The following is a 21550-nucleotide window of genomic DNA, read 5'->3' on the forward strand; positions in this document are numbered from 1 at the left end:
GAGAGAGAGACATCATGGCTTTCAAACGAGCAAAGTGGCAGTTGGTCAAGGCCACACCCCCAGCCATCACCTTGCCCCCCCCCACACACACACACACACACACACCTCTCCTCCTCCTCCTCAATAGCAACAGACACAGAAACGGCACATACTGAGAAAAAGCTCATTGTGGGACTACTAGGCTGATTTTTGGAAAAAGAGACTTCAGAGATTGTATTAGGGGACCACTAAGGGTATATAAAAGCATCCAAATAGCACCATGTCCTGGGACCTTTAATTACATCTCCACCAACAATAGCTTTGTCAAACTTTATGGTAACACTTTATAATAATGGTACATTAATTATCATGAATTTATGTATGACTTCATGCATGAAAAGCCTGTATTAATAAATGTAGTACATTTAATTTAATTTTTTAGTTTAATTTTTTTTAATTTTAATCTGTTTATTGATCCCCAATAGGGAAATCACACTTTACACTCTGTGTCCACACTTTTGTTAGTTATCACACACAGTCCTGAACTAAACACACACATGCTCAGGATCTATAAATGCACTAATGGAGAGATGTCAGAGTGAGGGGGCTGCCAGCTGAACCAGCGCCCTGAGCAGTTGGGGGGGGGTACGGTGCCTTGCTCAAGAGCACCTGGCAGTACCCAGGAGGGGAAGTGGCATCACTTCATGAGCTATCAGTAATTTAACAGTAGCATATGCCCCAATCTTTGTGACACCACAAATTAAAAAATGGCAACACATTTATGGTCTTCAGACACTTGGAAAATAGTCAAAAGTAAAATTCATAAATGTCTTACTTGGCTGAGCATTGTTCTAAGACATAACTCTATAAGTGCCATATGTTGTGAATAAAGCAACTATAAAAATGCATCTGCAGTATACTGTATTTTGTGTATATGTAGTGACCTCAGTATTATTTTGCCAACCCACTCCCCCACTCTTTTAATTCTTAATACAATTAATTGTTTGCCTGCCACCATTAATCATATGTTATCAATCTTAGAGATGTACCTGGGGTCCGTTTCAGGAAGCAGGTTTAGTGAAAACTCTGAGTCTGAGTTTCCCTAAACTTAATCAGTCGTAAACTTAACTTTCATCGCCGCAGCTGTAACCTTACAAGCCTCAACCGTTAGAAACCGTTGTAGCCTGTTTGCTAGCTAACGTTACATAAAAAAGATATTTCTGTTACGTTACCTGAAATGAAATGGTCACAGCGTCACCAAAATCCATTGTTTGTGGGCTCCCATTGCTCGGTTTGGTTCCGTCTGCTTCTTGCACGTTTTATGGCAGCAATCCATTTATTTCTTCTCTCGGGATCTTTAGGAATCCTATAAAATGCTTTCCCTTTATCTTTTCCCCGATGGTTGTGGCATCCTGGCGCACAGCAGCTATCCACCCTGTTGAATCAAGGTGTTCATTGAAAAAGGCTTAAAAAAAATAACAGGAGGAACTTGCTTGTGACGTAGCTAACATGTAACAACGACAACTCTGGCTCAGCTCCAACTCTGGCGCTTGGATCTCCACTTTCCTGACAAAATGGCGATGTTTTGATATTGAGTGGTGCATGCTGGGATTGCGTGACGTCAACTCCCGGAGCTCTATACCTTTGACACTTAGTGTTCCATCCAGTGCAACACTTTGGATGCGGAAACAACAACAAACAGAAGAGATCCGTTCAGGTCCCCCTCCTCTGTCAGCTCTCTTGGTAGCATGAGAATTTCAGCACAACTTGGCTGTCGTACAAGCAATGTAAAGTCCCATTGTCCCCAACACTGGCCGAGATAACCCCATCGTCCCGTCAGTCTGCTGCCTCCAAAATCACTGCTAGCAGATGGAAGAAAAGACAATGTTAGAGAAACACAAGCTGAGATTTCATTGTTACACTGAAACAATCATAAAAAGCGACTTACATACTCCACAGAGGATCATATGCAGGTGCGTCGTCTCGGCTGTTTTCAGAACTGAACGTTTTGAGCAATGGAGCTGACACCAGGTTAAAAAATAGGTTAAATTTGATTGGTTGCTAATAAAGTCAAACTGTGGGATGCTTTAAACATCCGTCTTTGCTTCAGTCTGACAATCTGTGTGTTTTACAAATATAGCAGCAGCAGATTAGAATCTGCTGAAGAACTGAAGAACACGTTCTTTTCCTGCCATTGGTCGGTTCAATACAAACATCATATAAAATAACCAACCAGGGGCTTACAAAACTATCAAATTGAAATCCCTTCGCCTGACTTTCATGAACTGTACTGGAAAAATTTATGATCGTGTGAATTTTTTGTTCCGACAAACACAAAGAACAAACAAATTATACTTAGTGTTAAAAACTAAAAGTGCATTCTAATCTTTTGATGGGCGATATTTAATTTTAAAAGGTCAAACGCGGACACTGGATGTCTCCTACATCACTAAAAGTCCATACAGTGGACATATGTGAACTGCATATGATCCAGCACACTGGACCATGATTTGTTTCCAAACTAGTTGTGATGTCACAATATCCTGCTCGCACATACGCATTTAACAGTAAACTGAAACTGAGATTTAAGGTGAGAGCAGAGAAACTTTCCTCCCTCAGTAAATGAATGTGAAAACTACATCTAGTATCAACAGTGAAGCTAAAACATCTAACTCAGGTAACAAAAACTGGGGGAAGGGCTTAAAATTACCATATTGGCAACTTCAGTAACATCACATGTGTAAACCATACTCAATCTCCAGTTTTTACTGACAGAAAGACATTTACTGAAGTGCTTAGGCAGGGGGATTGCTGTATTTCAGAAGTCGAGTGTTTATTGCAGTAGGCAAAACAAATTTTTGGGGCAATTGTGGTAGACCGAGAGCTGAGGGGACAAGTGGAACGTATGTGGTTGGCAGGAGTAAACTGATTATACGAGAATAGGGAAAATGGCGGTGTGTGCTTGCACAGTGGCTCTCTAATCTGATAAAAGAAACGCTGAGTACTTAAAGTGACAGTGACTTTGTTCTACATACTGTATGTGGTCAACACCAGCTCTGTCAATTTGGGGAAATACACCTCGGCTCTGTCAACGCTGACTACTTTTCACACCTAGCAGCTTCAGAAATGTCAAAAAGTTAGGTAATGACGCAATAATGGTAGACTGACTCTTAATGTGGACTGGACAAACGACATGCCCGTGGGCTGCAGGATGGGTCAGATGCATTGGCTTTACTGTGCACCTTGGCGTTTAACTGCATTCTTCAATATGCATAAATCACAACAAACATGCATGTCTGACCATCTGAGCTGCCCACTGTGACAGATTAGGTGACTCTGTCCACAAAAACTAAGCACATCAGGAAGAATAGTAACTTGTGCCATCTGAAATTATTTGAGACATGCTTTGACTGATATTGTCATTGGTACAGATATCTGGTGGGGAAAGGTTTGAGCTTCCTTGCATGAACTAATACTCCGCCCCTTAACCATAAAAGCCCATTTACACTGATTTAGAGTGCCATTGCTGTTGCAGAGCTACACGCACAATGAGGAGCTTCACCTTAATATCAGCGTTCCTTCTCTGCAGCCTCAGTAAGTACTGGCATAATTATTCTGAGCAGCAAATGTATTTGTATGTTGTTATCCAGTAACCCGCCATTATTTTTGAACACTCATTGACTTAGTATTGTACAAGTTTAGAAGTTTCTTTATTGAGGAGTAAATCTCTTTCTGTCTTTTCTGTTTGTCTCAGGCTGGATCTCTGTCTCAGCTTCTGAGTCTCACACTGTGGACGTCCAGTCTGGTGGAGATGTCACTCTGATGTGCGCCAACATTTCTAAAACTCCAGCTCAGACAGAATGGTTCAGACTGATCAACGGAACCAAGCCCAGCTGCGTCTCCGCTATGTACGGGTCTGATGTCAAAGCCTCGTTCTGTGATGGATTTCAAAACAGATTTGAGATGAGCGCCAACATCTCTACTGTCTTTCTTAAAATCAAGACAGTGGATTTATCTGACTCTGGACTGTATTTCTGTGGAATTTACATGGGCAAACATACAGTCATCACCAATGCAACATATCTAAAAGTTCAAGGTAAGAGTGTAGCCTCAGAGAATTATTATAATATTATAATTATTGTCACAGTCGTATGAAAAAAGCAAAAAGACAAACCAAAAACCAATACGTGTCAAATTATTTCCCTTTTTGTCTTTTTAAAAGGTAACACTGAATCTGATTTTGGAGTGGATTCACAGACTAAACGTAAGGTTTTCCTTTTTCACTGTGCAAGTTTCCACAGAACCAGTGTTTAAAATCATAAGCTTCTCTTCTAAAAATAGACTCCAATTCTATCCTTTGACTTGTAGAGGAGTCTGATGGAATGACAGATGTCATGAGTGTGATCCTGGGTGCTCTGACTGTTTCCCTCACTATAGTCGTCATTGTTCTGGCTGTTAAAATCAGGAAACTCCAGACAGGTACTGCTGGTCTAATTTGATACAGATGATTGATAAATCCAAAGCAAAGAATATGTACAATAATAATAAACTAAAACAACTTGATGATTTTTCCTTTTAGCTGTGATTGAAGAACAGCAGCCAGAAAGAAACAAGGTGAACCTAGCATTAACTCTATAAACTGTGTGTGCGTGCGTGCGTGCGTGCGTGCGTGCGTGCATGCGTGTGTGCGTGAATGGTTTTGAAAATGCATACAAATACATAAGAAATCATTTGCCCAAGGTCAGAAAAAGATTGTTTAGGTCGATTATGCAAGCAGCTCATCATGACCCACAATTAGGTTTCTTGTTAGGAGGCCACCTTATGGCTGGAGTAACTACCGCCAGAGCAAAGGAGGAAGTAAGGTGACAAAGTATAGAAGCGGGAAATTCTGTGTCAGGACGAGGTACCCTGGGTGGGCGGATGGGTCGAACAAACACACTCCCATGTGAAACCAAAAGTTAACTGTCATTTTGAATTACCAGAGTTTTAGTCCTTCCTGCAATAAAGTCCGTGTGTCTCATTTTAGTAGTTTTAAGTGTAGTATTTGCGCTGCCTATTAACTACTCACTTTTCACATTGTTGACTACGTGTTTCAAACTGCAACTATTCCAGTAAAGACCCCATATTATGCTTAATTTAAGGTTCATAATTGTCTTTAGAGGTGATATCAGAATTGGTTTACATGGGTTCATTTTCAAAAAACATTTTTGTTGTACTGCACATAGCTGCAGCTCCTCTTTTCCCTCTGTGTGTTGAGCTCTCCGTTTTAGCTACAGAGTGAAGCATCTCACTTCTGTTCCATCTTTGTTGGGAGTCTCACATGCGCAGTAGCTGGATAAACACTGCTAGCCAGTCAGAAGCAGAGTCTGACAAGCAAGCTAGCTTGGTTTGAGGGCTTGCCACGCTAGGAGCTGGGCGAGCATTATTACGTGTGTGACGCAAATTGATGTGTGTTTGTCACGGAAGTAAAGGCAGGACTACAATGGAGATGTTTGGGGCAGTTTGTGAACAGTGTTTTCTCTGGAATATGGTAAGTCCCTTTGGGGTGGACTTTGGACTTTTTCTGGCACAAAAAAAGATATATCAAGGAAAGGGGAAAAGTCAAAAGGCATAATATGAGCACACGATTAAACTGCAACTGTTTGGCAGTAAATAGAACAGTGCTACTGTATGTGTTTTGGGAGTCTTTGACACTCAACCTTTTCTGTATGAGGATGTGTAGTCCGAAACAAATGAAAGTACCCCATCAGCTCAATCAGAAGATATTTTGTCAAGAGGGGAACTCATGGCCTTTTTGCCAAGCCAGTTGCATAGAGTTACAATCAACAACTGTTACAAAATCAAGTTAAAACTATTTTGAAATCAAAATATAACACTGTAATGTATAGCAATTTTAGATCGGTAACCTACAGTATGTCTTATGAGTTTCAACAATCAGAGTTTTTTTAGTTTCAATATAAAGAGCCCCTTTATGCTTTTGGGGATTTTTCCTGTCTTTTAGTGAGTTATGTAGTTTTTGTGTACCTAATAGATGTATAACATACAAAAAAAACACATTTCACTCTAAACTTTTTTTAACTGCCTAAAACGCCTCGCCCATATTCCCGTTTGAATTTCCTTGATAAGTGATGTCACAGATTGCGAATGCCAGCCCAGTTTTTCAAATGGATCAAAAATAGGTGCTGCCAGAGCAAGTACACCCCACCCAGCGGCTTGTTTGAATTTGGTTGACCGGTCAGAACTCAGAGGGCCAGCTGACCAATCAGAGCAGACTGGGCTTTTCGGGAAGGCGGGCCAAGAGCTTAGAGAGGGTGTTTCAGAGAGAGGAGCTGCAGCAATGGGCATTATGCAAAACAATGTTTTATGACCATCAAAGCATGAAAACATATTCTAGTAGACACCAAAAGTATAAATGTGATGCTGAAAAGGAGGATAACCGGGGTTCTTTAAATTGCACAACCCAGCTGTGATTCTATTCAAAAGTATGTTTGTTCTTAGCTAAACTGTGCTCAACACTCATTTTAGTTTAAACAATTCCTATGTTGGACTGCCAAAAACAATACAGAGTGTGTGTGATCACTGTGACTCTGTATACTCTGATTTACAGGATCTGGGCTCAGATGAACTGAACTACGCAGCTCAAATTCCAGGCGAAACCCAAAAGAAGCCGCAGGCCTACACCAGTCAGAGAGCTGGAGCCACATGTTGTGTATGCTGCCACCAGATAGACTCAGGAAACATCTGGAACTGCAGCTCCAAGTGACACTGACGCTTCATTATTTTTATCTGCTGATGGGTTTTTATGTGTGGGAGGAGTCTACTGCCAAAAAAGCTGTCTTATGTCTCTTTCTCTCTCTCTGTCGGTCAAATTGTCCATCTCTCTTATTTTGTCTGAGAGGAAAACAGGCATGTTTAATGTGTGATGGAGGAAGAGGCAGAAAGGACACTGATGGCTGCCAGAGTTATTGTTTGACAGGAAGAGACGGCACGATTACAGAGCACAACTGAGGTGAAGACCATGAGGTGTTTGAGGTCAAAGCTCTGTGCAAAGTAAAAAAAGAAGTGAAACTAACCTGCTTGTTTACGACAACATTAAACTGCTGTACAGTACTGCTGCTCCCTTAAAACATGTACAGTATATCCATCTCTGACACTGTTAAATCACTCCCCTCATCATCACCTTAACAAACTTACTTAACTACTTTACCTTCGTACGATACTTCAACATTTTCATTCAAAACTGACCAGAAAGGCCTGAGGCAACTGCTTCTATCAGGTTCCTGATTTTGAGAGCTGTTAACTGAAATAGTTTTTCTAGAGGGCAGGGAAGTATTGAATTAGTAAGTGGTTTTCTCATCATCAAGAGCACAAACAGCAGCATGAAATACTTAGAATCCACAGTTATGTTATTGTCTCTGTGTGAGTCAAGCAGCTTAGCTCGTTGAATATTAATGAGAGCTGGCACAAATGGAGCTGAGTCTTCTTGCCGGCTTTCTATACCACGCTAGAATGGCTGGAAACAAGGTAACCAAGGCATTTATTTCACAAAAGATGTTATAGAGGCCATGGTACAACTTCTGACATTACCTCAAAGTAATGAAATACGTGTGGCAGGTTACCTTTAAGTTACTGTAAGTACGTTAGCATGCTAACATGGTCACAGTATCAGTGTTACGATCTCACGTAAAACCACGTATGTCAACTTCAGTGGTGCTAGAGGAGGCGTCGGGGGATCTCTAATGGCGTCTTTCAACTGCATGGTATCTACTTGACTCGCCTCGACTCGCCTTTTTTTGGTTTTCCATTACGAAAAAAAGTCCCTGGTACCTTAGAATAGGTACTTTTTGTAGTACTACTTCAGTCAAGGGTCCAAGCGAGCTGAGGCGATACCAAAAGGTGATGTAAAAACCTGCAGACTACTGATTGGTCGGAGTGAATCTTCTCTAATCACTGAACAAGGACCACCGTGTTTACCGGTAAATAGTTTATCCAGCGTTTTTTTTTGTTGTTGCTGCCGCCAGGTTCATTAGAAACTAATTTACCTTCTGGCTGTGGCAACGTGCCAAAAATCAAAAACAACACTCCTTCGACATTCTGTTATTCAGTTTCCTGCTATGACAACCAGCCACAGCTTGCCTCGCGCTTGAGGCGGTACTAATCTGCAATGGAAAACAGACGCACAGTGCTTCAAGTCGAGTACGAGACGAGGCAAGTTGAGCTGTTACCAGCAGTGGAAAACGGCCATAAGGCATCATGCTTCATCCTCTGGGGACCATGAATATCTCTACAAAATGTCACAACACTCCATATTTCGTGATATATCGTAGTTTAGACCCTAGAGGTGGCCCTTTGTTTGACTGACTGGTATTGCCATCGCCCTAGTGGGAAAAACATTCCATCCAAATGTAGCACTAATTTTCACAAAATTTCAACAAAAATGGTAAAAAGCCCTATTGGTAGATGCTGCCACCAGATAGACTCAGGAGAAATCTGGAACTGCAGCTCCAAGTGACACTGATGCTTCATTAAATGAATCTGCTGATGTGTTTTTGTGCGTAGATAGTGTGTGGGAGGAGTCTACTGCCAAAATAATTATTTTGAATAATGTCTCTGTATTTACTGTCTGATGATGGAGGAAGAGGCAAAAAACAATGGCTGCCATAGTCATTTATAGGGCGAGGGAAATGGTGTGATGTTGATAAACAGGAAGAGACAGAACAGTGTGGTCTAAGAACAACTGAGCTATAGATCATGTCGTGTCTGAGGTCAATTCTCTGTGGACAGTATGAAAGGAAGCCGAGATACTAGCTTAGTGGTTAATGACAAAATGAAACTAGCTGCACATCTGCTTTTCTCACAGAACACAGACAATGCTCCCTTAAAACATGTATAGCAATCTCTGACACAGTTAAATCACCCCACGCGTCATTACTTTACATGAACTCACTTAGCTAGTTTACCTTCATACATTACGTCAACATTTGCATTCAAAACTAAACAGAGAGCCTGATGCAACTACTCAGCCATGGTCTACACTCTGAACTATTAGGATGTGGAGAGCCGTTCACTGAAATAGTTCCACTAGAGTGTAGGAACATAAACTGGAATAAGTATTCTCATGATCAAGGCAAGGCAAGGCAAGGCAGCTTTATTTGTATAGCACATTTCAGCAACAGGGCAATTCAAAGTGCTTTACACAAAATCAGTTAAACAGATAAAACACAAGTAAAAACAGTTAAAAATCATAAGCATTAAAAACCGGTAAAACACATGAATAGACAGTTAAAAACAAATAGAAACATAAAACACAAGAATAAAAGTTACAGTGCAGCATAAGGAATTTAAAGAAATGAGCAGTCATTTAAAAAAAGCATCAAAAAGAAAGGTCTTCAGCCTTGATTTAAAGAACAGAGTAGCAGCGGACCTGCAGGTTTCTGGAGTTTATTCCAGATATGAGGAGCATAGAAACTGAAAGCTGCTTCACCTGTTTAGTTCTGACTCTGGGGGCCAGAAAGTAGACCTGTCCCAGATGACCTGAGAGGTCTGGGGGGTTCATAGTGTAGTAGCAGATCAGAAATATATTTTGGACCTAAACCGTTAAGTGATTTTTTAACTAGCAAGAGTACTTTGAAATCAATTCTTTGAGACACAGGAAGCCAGTGTAAAGACTTCAGAACTGGAGTGATGTGATCCAGTCTCTTGGTCTTACTGGGGGACTCGAGCAGCAGCGTTCTGAATCAGGCTGTCTGTTGATTTTTTAGGGAGACCTGTAAGACACCGTTACAGTAGTCAAGTCTACTGAAGATAAAGGCATGGACAAGTTTTTCCAAATCCGTTGACACATAAGTCCTTTAACCCTTTATATATTCTTTAAAGGGGATAGTAGGCTGACTTTGTAATTGTCTTAATGTGGCTGTTAAAGTTCAGGTCTGAGTCCATGACTACACCAAGATTTCAGAGCTAAACAGCAGCCCTAAAACCAATGGGATGTTTAACTAGAATAATATGGCGAGGTTCCATTTCATGGTATCTGCTCAACTTGACTCTACTCGCGTTTTTTGGTTTTCCATTATGAAAAAAAAGTCCCTGGTACCTGCCAACAGGTACATTTTTAGTATCACCTCCGTCGAGGTTCCAAGCGAGCTGAGGCGATACTAAAAGGTGATGTGAAAACTTGCAGACTACTGATTGGTCGGAGACAATCGTCACTAATCACTGCGTCATCACTAGTAGCAATAGACGGGGGTGACCTGAACCCCAAGATCAAAATCCAACATGGCTGCTCCGTTTATCAACAGTGTAATCCTGACAATGGCTAACCTGGCTAGAGCAAAGTACTATTGTGCACTTTAAAGAGTCCACAGCCATGTTAGTGAATCTGTGAGGCTGTATTTAGACTCTTTAGATGTACATAATTAATGGAATGTCCCCTGGACAGATTTGAGCATCAACAGGAAAACTCCATAAAGTTGGGCTTTGAACCTTTGACACAAAGATGCAGAGTGAATGAACCCTTTAACCATTTGATATTTTTTAACTTAGGTTTGGAAGAGGGCCACCCCCTTTAAACCACACCTTAATCACCAAAACAAACCCATGTGTTTGAAAAACCCACCCCTGTTGTCTTGATTGCTCGCCCCCCCCCCCCTTTTCCCTTTCCCCTTTCCACCCTTTCCACCCCCATCCACCCTCCATTTTCCCCCAAAAACCCCCCTTTCCCTTTTTCCCCCGGTGAAACATTTCCCCCCGGGTCTCGCTAGGAAAACGTGTGGGGGCTGAAAAACATCTAAGGGAAACCCCCCACTCGGAGTACCTCCCCCGGTCATCTAATCCCCCCAGCCCAGCCTCAAGCTTTCATGTTTCGCACATTCTAAGGTTAAAAATCTTAAACTAACATTGATGGGGCCCGGGTCCATGTATGAATGAGTTTCAAATTTTTTTCCCACAAAAAAAACCCTTTCGGGAACTTAAACGGGTTTAAAGGCAGGCTTTGGGGCTTTTGGGTTTCCCCCCCCCCCCCAAATGATCTAAAACACCCCGCCTCTCTAAAGTTTTTTGAAAAGCTCAGCGGGAAAAACCCTTTGAATAAAACGTTTAAACACAAATGGGGGCCCTTTTCACCTTGATAACATCTCTACTTTTGCAGCCTCAGTAAGTTTTTGATCCTGGTTAAATTCTCAGAAACCAACATGGGCTAACAAATAACCCACCAGAATACAATTTAAAAAAAATGGACGAATTATTTTTGTCCCTTAATACAGTAAGGGGTTTTCATTTACCCCCGGGGGAAAACCTTTTTTCTGCCCTCGGGTTTTTGTCTCGGGATTTTTTTTTTTTTTAAAGTTTCTGAGTCTCAAACTGTGGAGGTCTCTTGGTGGGGGACGTCACCCCTGATGTGCTCCAACTTTTCCCCGCACCCAACGAAACAGAAGGGTTCATGTGATCAAAAAAGAAACCCCAGCTGCACTCCATTTTTTTAAACCCACATTATAGTTTAGCTTCCTATGTGTTTGGATTTAAAAACAGATTTGGATGAGCCCAAAACATTCTCTGTTTTTCCTTAAAAAATCAAGAGGATGGGGTTTTTTTCTGATTCTGGACGGTATTTCTGTGGATTTTTCTTTTAGACAAAATTTACAGTCTTGGAAATGAAACACTTTCTAAAATTTCATGGTAAGATTGGGGCCCTCCTTTTTCATCATTTAACACTTTTCTCCCCCTTTTTGGGGCCCACAGACTATGAAAAAAAGCATAAAGAGAAAAGAAACCCAACCCAAAGGGCCAAATTTTTTTTCTTTAAGGCTACGGGGTTTTTTTTAAAGAAAAACATTTTCCGGATGGTACATACAAAGGTTAAAGGTTCTTTTTTTTCCCTGTGAAAATCCCAAAAAGGTTAATCATTTAAATTTTAACCCTTTTTTTTTTAAAAAAACGACTTTCCCAAAAACCCAAAAGAGGGGTCGGGATGGAATGACCCCCCCTCATGAGGGGGAATCCGGGGTGCTCGGCCTGTTTGACTGTTTTCCTCTTTAAATACTCATTTTTCTGACTGTTAAAAGATAACCCCCGGACAGGAAACAGTTTATAAATATATAATTTTTTAAAACATGTAAATTAAATCCTGCAAAGTTTATGGTCAAAAATAATTAACTAATATTTTCGTTTTTTTTTTCCATTGACTGTGAATGAAACTGAAAGCCAGAAAAAACCCCCGGTAAACCCCAGCTTTAATTAAAATAAATTGTTTTTGGTTTTTTTTTTGGGTTTTTTTTTTTTTTTTTTTTTTTTTTAGTTTTTTTTTTTTTTTTTTTTTTTTTTTTTTTTTTTTTTTTTTTTTTTTTTTTTTTTTTTTTTTTTTTTTTTTTTTTTTTCAAGGCCACCCAGAAATTTTGGAAAGAGAACTTTGAGCCGGGAAACCCTTGGGGTGGGGAAATTTTTTTTTGTCTTTCCCAATTTGGCCTACATTGTTTAAGGATTAGAAAAACAACTGCATCTTCATTTAACGATTTTTATCTTATTTTTAAATTTTAAATTGATTCTATTCCAAATTTTTGGGCTCTCAGCAAGTTGGGGGTTAAAAACTTTTTTTATTTTAAAACCCTTCCCTTTTGTGAAATTCCCAAAACTTTTTAACGGATTTTGGAAAAAATGCGATAGTAAAGTGTGATTGTGTGTGATCTGAATACTCTATTTCCCGGGACCCGGGGCCTCAGATGAAGGAACTACGACTCAAAATTTCCAGGAAAAACCCAAAAAGGGAAGCCGCAGGCCTACACCAGAGAGAGAGCTGGAGTCACATGTTGTGTATTCTGCCACCAGATAGACTCAAGAAACATCTGGAACTGCAGCTCCGAGTGACATTGACGCTTCATTATGATAATCTGATAATATGTTTTTGTGTGTGGGAGGGGTCTACTGCCCAAAAAAATAAATTTAGAATAATGTCTCTGTATGTGCAGTCTTTTGTTTCTTTCTGTCTTTCTCTGGGTCTTAGTCCGTCTTTCTAATTTTGTCTGATGCTTAATGTGTGATGGGGGGAGAGGCAGAAAGGACACTGATAACTGCTAAACTTAGGGCGAGTAAAAATGGTGTGTGGAGGGAGGACTGAGTGATGAACATCACTTGTTTGACAGGAAGAGACAGCACAGTGTGGTCTGAGAACAACTGAGGTAAAGATCATGACGTGTCCGAAGTCAACACTCTGGAGAGTGAAAAGGACAGCAGTGAAACTAGTTTCACACACAAAATTAAACTAGCTGTACAATTGCTCAAATCGCTCATCTCTTTACATAAACTCCCTGAACAGAGAGGCCAGATACTGCTTCATTTTTTTTTTGTCTACAGCTCAAATGGCAGCGTTAAGGAGAATGGTGATGTTAAACTAGTCCAAGGCCATGTTAGTGCCTCCATTCTAACATGGTCACAGTATCAGTGTTAGGGGACATCACATTTCATAGCAGCCCATCCAACAGTTGCTGAGAAATCTGACTTAAAACCACAAACAGTCACCTCACAGTGGTGCTAGAGGAAGAGTCGGGGGATCTCTACAGTCATTAGGCTACATCCTGTGGGGACCAGGAATATCTGACAATGACATGACCACATGACAATACTAGTTGTTGAGATATTTCAGTTTGGACCCAATGCGTGGACTGATTGACTGACTGACTGCCCTTGCCATCACTCTAGTAGAAACAACAACCCATTCAAATTTAGCAAATGTTAACCAATATTTTGGCAAATCGGAAAAAGGAAATGTAAATTAATGGAATGTCACCAGGACAGAGGTGGACTGACTGACTGGCCGGCTGATATTGCTTCGGTAGAGAAAAAACAAATGTACATCCAAATGTAGCTAGTATTTCAAAAACAAAATGCCAATTAATGCAAATTCCCGTCCACTATTGTTAAGTACATATTATGACTTGGGTCATGGAGAGTTGGTGCTAAACTTCTCCAGTTGTGTGCCATTAAATAATTGCGGATGATGTAATTAAAAGATTACAAATCAAATCTCAGACAATGGAAAACAATGTGGAGAACATGAAATATTGTATTTATGTTTATTTCAGGTATTAATGTGGAAAACCCTACAGTCGCATTGGTCAACACATATCTGATGTTTTCATCCGCCGCTGTAGTCAAGCGTAAAGACATTTTTTGCAGTATTTCGACTTCTTTCAAGTTTCGACAATTGCTTTTTATGGAAATTGAAAAAAGGAAAAGGCTTCATTAGAGATGGAGAATGGTTCAGAAATCTGAAAAGGCATGTTGGTGGTCATGAGGGTGTCTTAAATGATGGCTGTGTATAACTGCAGGAGACACAGATATAAAATGTTAAAATAAGATGTTCAAAGAACCAAATGTTCTGGAACTTAAGTATGTGTATGTGCAAAGGCATTGCATTGGCAGGTTGCTGTGAGCGGTAAGATAAAACACACCCCGCCTCTCTAAACTCCTTTATAAGAGCAGAGCGGTACAAAATATCCTTGCAGTGACACGTTTAAACGCACAATGCGGAGCTTCACCTTTGTACCAAATTTACTTCTCTGCAGCCTCAGTAAGTACTGACACTTGGTTATTCTCAGAACTGAGATATTGTTGTTGTTGCCATTACGTGTTGCATTATACGCTCAGGGATAACTTTCTTTCTGTCTCTGCTGTTTGTCTCAGGCTGGATCTCTGTCTCAGCTTCTGAGTCTCACACTGTGGACGTCCAGTCTGGTGGAGACGTCACTCTGATGTGCTCCAACATTTCTAAAACTCCAACTCTGACAGAATGGTTCAGACTGATCAACAGAACCAAGCTCAGCTGCGTCTCCTCTATGTACCCTGATAGAAATGCCTCGTTCTGTGATGGATTTCAAAACAGATTTGAGATGAGCTCCAACGTTTCTACCGTCTTTCTTAAAATCAAGAGAGTGGATTTATCAGACCCTGGACTGTATTTCTGTGGATTTTACAGGAAGAAACATACAGACATTTCTGATAAAATACATTTAAAAGTTCAAGGTAAGTCATAAGTGAAGCATTAGAGATCTATTTTTCTCATCATATTCACAGTACATCTCACATTTATTGTCAGTCATATGAAAACAGCATAAAGACAAACATTAAACCAATCTGTGTCAAATAATATAATTTATACATGTTTGAAAGGTGACGGTGAATCCGATTTTAAAAGAAAGCCTGGAAGTAAGGTTTCCACTTTTCCACTGTGCAAGTAACCACAGAGCCAGTAATTTAAATCTTAACCATCTCTAATAGACTCTAATTCTGTCCTCTGTCTTATAGATGAGTCTGATGGAATGAAAATGTCATGAGTGTGATCCTGGGTGCTCTGACTGTTTCCCTCACCATAGTCATCATTGTTCTGGCTGTTAAAATCAGGAATCTACAGACAGGTACAGCTGGTTTAATTTGATACACATGATGGATAAATCCAAAGGAAAGTTTATGGCCAGTAATAATAAAATAATGAGACTTTTGTCTTTTCCCCATTGAGCTGTGAATGAAGAACTGCAGCCAGAGAGAAACCAGGTGAACCCAGCATTCAACTGGGGAAGATGGCGCCTGTGTTCGGCCGCGCATCAGCCACTGCTCTGCTCTCTAATACATTTCGGGTTCTCTCTGTGATTATCCTTGTGTCAATCCTTTCAACTACCAAATGTCTCTGCAATTATACAGTATGACCGGGACTCATTGCTCTGCATTAAGGTACATATGCAGGACTTTTGTATTACCTGGGACAGATTTTCTGAGTTTTTCCCTCCTAAACTGGAGTGCCACGCGTCATCACCGGAGTACCTGTTGCTTACTCGGCGCCGTGGTGGGAGAAGGAAGCGGGGATCTAGGGCTGGGGCCCAGGTCTGGAGGAGAAAGTGCGATCTCGTGTTTCCCATCTGGCCAAATGGATCCAGAGCTCCTGGGAGTGAGCGATGCTTGAGGCCGGTCCCGGTCTGCGAGGACGTGGACTGTGTGTCATCGCCTGTGTGGAGCATCTCCGACTGGATCTTTCCCACCCGCCTGTTTGCCGCCGCCGCCCCGTCAGCGTGTCCTGAGTCCGGTTCTCTGTCGGACGGATCTTGCCATCCAGCCTGTCCCAGACCAGCCTTGGTCACACACCTGCCCTACCAGAATTGCACTTATAAACGCGCGCTCCATTGCAAGCAAGGCCTTTACCCTGAACAACCTTTTTGCTAAGGAAAACTTGGACTTCCTATTTTACAGAGACATGGCAGCGTGAGAACGAACACGTTCATCTTAAAGAACTATGCCCCCCGGACTGCTCCGTGTTTGGAACTCCCCGGCTTTCGCGTCGTGGAGGCGGCCTTGCGTTGGTCTTTCCTGATTTTTCCGCTGCAGTTTGATGGACACCGCTTCGCCTGACACCGTTGAGCTGCAGATGTTTAAGGTTGGGAATCTACACCCCTTTTACTGTTTTTAGTTTACCGACCCCCTGGTCCTGCACGCACATTTCTTGATGATTTCTCTGAGCTGTTAACATCTATCATTAAACTAGATCGCGTTTTAATCCTTGGGACTTTAATTTGCATATTGATGACCTCTCGTGTTCGACTGCAGTTGAACTGTTGACAATTATGGATTCTTTCAACTTTGTGCAGCACGTTCCGGCCCCACGCATAAAAAAGGCCACACGTTGGACCTGGTATTTTCTTGTGGCCTAAACATTGATAACTGAGTGTTGATGATCCTCAAATTAGTGACCATTGTTGTGTTCATTTGATTTGTCTCTTACCACCATGCCCGCGGTCTCTAATGTTGTAACACAAAAACGCATTATCAGTGAGACAACACTTAGTGATTTCTCTGCATCTTTGAAACCTGCTCCTTCATTGATTGTGATGAGTTGATTCATTTGTGCAAAGTTTCAACGACCACTGTCTGTCGGTTTTGGATTTGGTACCCCGGGTTAAAAGATTTCAGGTTCACAGAAAGGCCTCTCCATGGATAATGACAATATTTGTAGCTTTAGGAGACAATGCCGGAAGACTGAGCGTCTGTGGAAAGCCACTAAATTAGAGGTACACAGACTCCATTTAAAGACATGATGCTAGATCTAAATGAACTTATAAAGCGGCCCGCTCAGCTTATTTTTCTAACCTTGTATCAAGAATAAGAAAATCCGAAAGTCTTGTTTGACACCATTGAAAAGCTTACTGCACCCCCAGCTCCTCCTGTGCCTGTGTACACACATGAGGATTGTAACAACTTTTTGATGTTTTTTTGAACAAAGTACATGACATTAGGGCCAGTGTTAATCCTCCACTCATTCGTGGTTCTTTCACCGAGTTCTCTTCAGTGTCGTCTTGGTCGTCTTTCACTCCTGTCAGCTTACAGGATGTGAAGACCATAACAAGAATATGAAACCGTCTTCGAGCCCAGTTGACATCGTCCCAACAAATCTATTTTTGAAAATATTGATATCATCGGCCCCTGTGTGGAAATATAATTAACCTGTCACTTAAATCTGGCACAGTTCCAAATTACTTCAAACACGCAGTGGTAAATCCGGTCCTTAAAAAGCCCAATCTGACCCTTCAGAACCCAAAAACTACAGGCCCATATCTAACTTCCATTTATCTCCAAAATCTTGGAAAAAGTAGTTGCATGCCAGCTGACCTCCTTTATGGAGCAGCACAACTTGTTTGATACTTTTCATCTGGCTTTCGAAAATCTCACTCCACTGAAACAGCCCTAATCAAAGTCTCTAGTGATGTGATGATGGCAGCAGACTCTGGCCGCTACACTGTACTTGTACTTCTTGATTTGACATCGGGTTTTGACACTGTGGATCACGGTATATTGATCAATAGGCTTCACAATGAATGGACTATCAGGATCTGTCCTTCAGTGGTTCTCATCCTATATTTGTGACAGAACCTTCAATCTTGCTGTAATAATGTTCAGTCCGATGTGACAATTTGTCTTGCGGAGTGGCACAGGGTTCAGTTTTGGGCCCTATTTTGTTCTTACTGTACATTTTGCCACTTGGTCAATTATCCGCTGTTTCAAAGATGTATCGTACCACTTCTACGCTGACGATGTTCAGCTGTATTGTTCTTTTAATGATGCTGAATTTTTACCGTTTGCCTCTGTTTCTAGAGTGTGTGTCCTCCATCAAAAACTGGCTAGCCACAAACTATTTACAGATAAATTCACACAAGACTGAAACGCTGATTTTTGCCCCAAACCATAAGATCCCGCTTATCAAACGCAGCTTGGCTCCCTGGGCCTTTCTGTCAAATCCAGCCTCAGAAACCTGGGGTTGTGTTTTGACCAGGCCTGTCCCTGGAGACACACTCAAAAAAGCTTGTTCGAATTGTTTTTTTCACCTTAGGAACTCTCTAAAATTCGCAAAATGTTTCAAAGAAGGATCTGGAAATGATAATTCATGCTTTCATATCAACAAGACTCGACTACTGCAACGCTGTTTTACCTGTTGAATAAGTCTGCTTTAAACAAATTGCAAATTGTTCAAAATTCTGCTGCCAGACTTCTAACAGGTGCCCCTCGAAGGTCTCATATTACTCCTGTCTTGTTGGACCTCCACTGGCTCCCTGTAAAATTCAGGATTGATTTTAAGATTTAGTGCTGACTTTCAGAGCCTTAAACGGTCAGGCCCCACATTACATCCTGGACCTTTTGAAGCCGTATTCCCCTGACCCGCATTCTTCGGTCTTCTGGCCAGAACCTGCTTGCGGTCCCTAAGACCCGTTATAAGACCCGAGGGACATGTCATTTCAGTCTGTTGCTCCCAGACTGTGGAACGCCCTGCCCCTGTCCTTGCGTCTTGCAGACACTGTCGTCTCTTTTAAAAAGATCTGAAAACATGTCTGTTTAAGAAGGCTTTTGGTTGATGGATTTTTTGCTAGTGTCATTTTAATTTTATATATTTATAACATTTTATACTGCTTGTTTTTTACTTACTCTTTTGTACAGCACTTTGTGATTTTATCTGAGAAAGCGCTTATAAATAAACTTTACTTACTTACTTACTAACTTATATAAGCTGTGTGTTGTGGTTTTAAAGATGCTCAGCCAGAAGATATCTTGTCAGGAAAGAGAACATGTAGCCTTCCTGCTAGTTAGAAAATGGTAATTTGAAAACTAAATAGAACCACTGTAAGATGCAGCAACATGAGTTATGTTGATGAGCGTTTGTCATATAATGTGCCCTATTCTGTTTCTAAATGGTGTTTAAACAACCTAGGTTTAATTTTCATAGGCTTTTTGTTAAATTGTGCTACGCAGCTGAGATTCTATTAAAAGTCATGTCTGGGCGCCCAGATCGCTCGGTTGGTAGAGCAGGCGCCCAGATATAGAGGCTTACCCCTCAACGCAGCGGGCCAACGACCTGCAGCCCTTTGCTGCATGTCATTCCTACTCTCTCTGCCCTTTCATATTTTCAGCTGTCCTGTCAAAATAAAGACCTAAAATGCCCAAAAGATAATCTAAAAAAGAAAAAAAGGAAGAAGTAATGTTTGTTCTTAGCTAAACTAAAACTGCTAATAACTACCGATAAATCCATAAAATTCAAAGATTTTCTGGCAAACTCAGCAACAGTACGTGTGTGATTCAGTGTGTGACTCTGAATACTCTGATTTACAGGATCTGGGCTCAGATGAACTGAACTACGCAGCTCTTAATTTCCAGGCACAACCCAAAAGAAGCCGCAGGCCTGCACCAGTCAGAGAGCTGGACCCACATGTTGTGTATGTTGCCACCAGATAGACTCAGGGCACATCTGGAACTGCAGCTCTGAGTGACTGATGCTTCATTATGATAATCTGCTGATATGTTTTTGTGTGTGGGAGAGGTCTACTGCCGAAAAAAATAAATTTAGAATAATGTCTCTGTATTTGAAGTCTTTTGTTCTGTTTCTCTCTGGGTCAAAGTCCGTCTTTCTTATTTTGTTTGAGAGAAAAAAGCGTGCTTAATGTGTGATGGGGGAAGAGGCAGAAAGGACACTGATAACTGCTAGACTTAGTTATAGGGCGAGTGAAATGGTGTGTGGAGGGAGGACTGAGTGATGAACATCACTCGTTTGACAGGAAGAGACAGCACAGTGTGGTCTGAGAACAACTGAGGTAAAGATCATGACGTGTCCGAAGTCAACACTCTGGAGAGTGAAAAGGACAGCAGTGAAACTAGTTTCACACACAAAAATAAACTAGCTGTACAATTGCTCAAATTGCTCATCTGTTTACATAAACTCCCTGAACAGAGAGGCCAGATACAACTGCTTCATTTTTTTTTTAAATCTGCAGCTCAAATGGCAGCATAAAGGAGAATGGTGATGTTAAACTAGTCCAAGGCCATGTTAGTGCCTCCATGCTAACATGGTCAAGGTATCAGTGTTAGGGGACATCACATTTCATAGCAACCCATCCAACAGTTGCTGAGAAATCTGACTTAAAACCACAAACAGTCACCTCACAGTGGTGCTAGAGGAAGAGCCGGGGGATCTTTACAGTCATTAGGCTACATCCTGTGGGGACCAGGAATATCAGACAATGACATGACCACATGACAACACTAGTTGATGAGATATTTTAGTCTGACTGACTGCTTTAGATCACTTTAGTAGAACAAACATCCCATCCAAATTTAGCAAATGTTAACCAATATTTTGGCAAATTGGCAAAAAGGAAATGTAAATGAATGGAATGTCACCAGGACAGATTTGAGCATAAACAGGAAAACGCCATAATGTTGGGGTTTGAATCTTTGACACAAGGATGCAGAGTGAATGAACCCTTTAACAACATTATTGTGTGGGAGCCAGTCCTTGGTTGTCACATTTCATGTCCTACCAGACTTTTATGAATTAGGTAAAGGTGCTTCATAGGGGTGGGAATCAATTTGCACCTCACGATTCAATTCGATTCCAATTCAGAGGCCACCGATTTGATTCTAAACTGCAAAAAAATGTTTGTATACATTTCCATGCGTGACTTTATATACTTATAAATCTGAGTTTGTTAGATATTGACATATACAGCATTTGTCACACATAAGATTTAATGAAATGTACACACTTTAAGTAAGCTGGAATAGGTATTCTCATGATCAAGAAGTCAAACTGCAGCATAAAGCAGAATGAGGACGTTTAACTAGACTAATATGGCGAGGTTCCATTACATGGTATCTGCTCAACTCGCCTCTACTCGTCTTTTTTGGTTTTCCATTATGACAAAAGAAGTCCCTGGTATCTTCTAACAGGTACTTTTTTTTGTATCACCTCCGTTGAGGTTCCAAGTGAGCTGAGGCAATACTAAAAGGTGACGTGAAAGCCTACTGATTGGTTGGAGAGAATCGTCACTAATAGCGACAGTTCCGTGCCTGCCGTGTTTAAATAGTTTAGCCAGCTGTGGGTTTTTTTCCGCCTCCAGCTTCTTTTGAAAGATAATTTCTCTTCTGGCTGTGGCAACAGAATCAAAAACAACACATTTTCACCTTTCTGTGTGTCGCGATGGGTCACGGCAGTTTCCTGCAGCGGCGCTATGACGACCAGCCACGCTCTCACACATGAGGCGTTACAAAATCT

At 41.1% G+C, this 21550-nt stretch overlaps 1 protein-coding gene across 6 annotated transcripts; it reads left to right on the forward strand.

Moving 5' to 3' along the window:
• The first annotated feature begins 3418 nt into the window (after window positions 1-3418).
• LOC116707078 (T-cell immunoreceptor with Ig and ITIM domains-like) lies at window positions 3419-19808 on the forward strand. Of its 6 annotated transcripts, none has more exons than XM_032544235.1 (6): window positions 3419-3573; window positions 3734-4075; window positions 4202-4243; window positions 4348-4458; window positions 15485-15519; window positions 19612-19808. In XM_032544235.1, the coding sequence occupies exons 1-6, from the start codon at window positions 3528-3530 to the stop codon at window positions 19732-19734; spliced, it is 699 nt and encodes a 232-aa protein (XP_032400126.1). In that variant the 5' UTR covers window positions 3419-3527; the 3' UTR covers window positions 19735-19808. The 6 variants fall into 6 exon arrangements, with proteins under 6 accessions (XP_032400126.1, XP_032400129.1, XP_032400130.1 ...); XM_032544234.1 differs by lacking the exon at window positions 15485-15519 and adding an exon at window positions 4559-4593 and having other exon boundaries at window positions 3421-3573; XM_032544238.1 differs by lacking the exons at window positions 4202-4243; window positions 15485-15519 and adding an exon at window positions 4559-4593 and having other exon boundaries at window positions 4417-4458.
• Window positions 19809-21550: the final 1742 nt, after the last annotated feature.

Source organism: Etheostoma spectabile, chromosome 19 (genome assembly GCF_008692095.1).
Source record: "Etheostoma spectabile isolate EspeVRDwgs_2016 chromosome 19, UIUC_Espe_1.0, whole genome shotgun sequence".
In the NCBI taxonomy this organism is placed as follows: Eukaryota; Metazoa; Chordata; class Actinopteri; order Perciformes; family Percidae; genus Etheostoma; species Etheostoma spectabile.

What these genes read in the sequence shown, in the direction of transcription:
- LOC116707078 (XM_032544235.1), top strand. Translation starts at nt 3,528, where the DNA reads ATGAGGAGCTTCACCTTAATATCAGCGTTCCTTCTCTGCAGCCTCA. An exon ending in GTTCCTTCTCTGCAGCCTCA is followed by an intron (nt 3,574 to 3,733) that starts GTAAGTACTGGC and finishes TGTTTGTCTCAG; the next exon opens with GCTGGATCTCTGTCTCAGCT. An exon ending in AATCAGGAAACTCCAGACAG is followed by an intron (nt 4,459 to 15,484) that starts GTACTGCTGGTC and finishes TTCCCCATTGAG; the next exon opens with CTGTGAATGAAGAACTGCAG.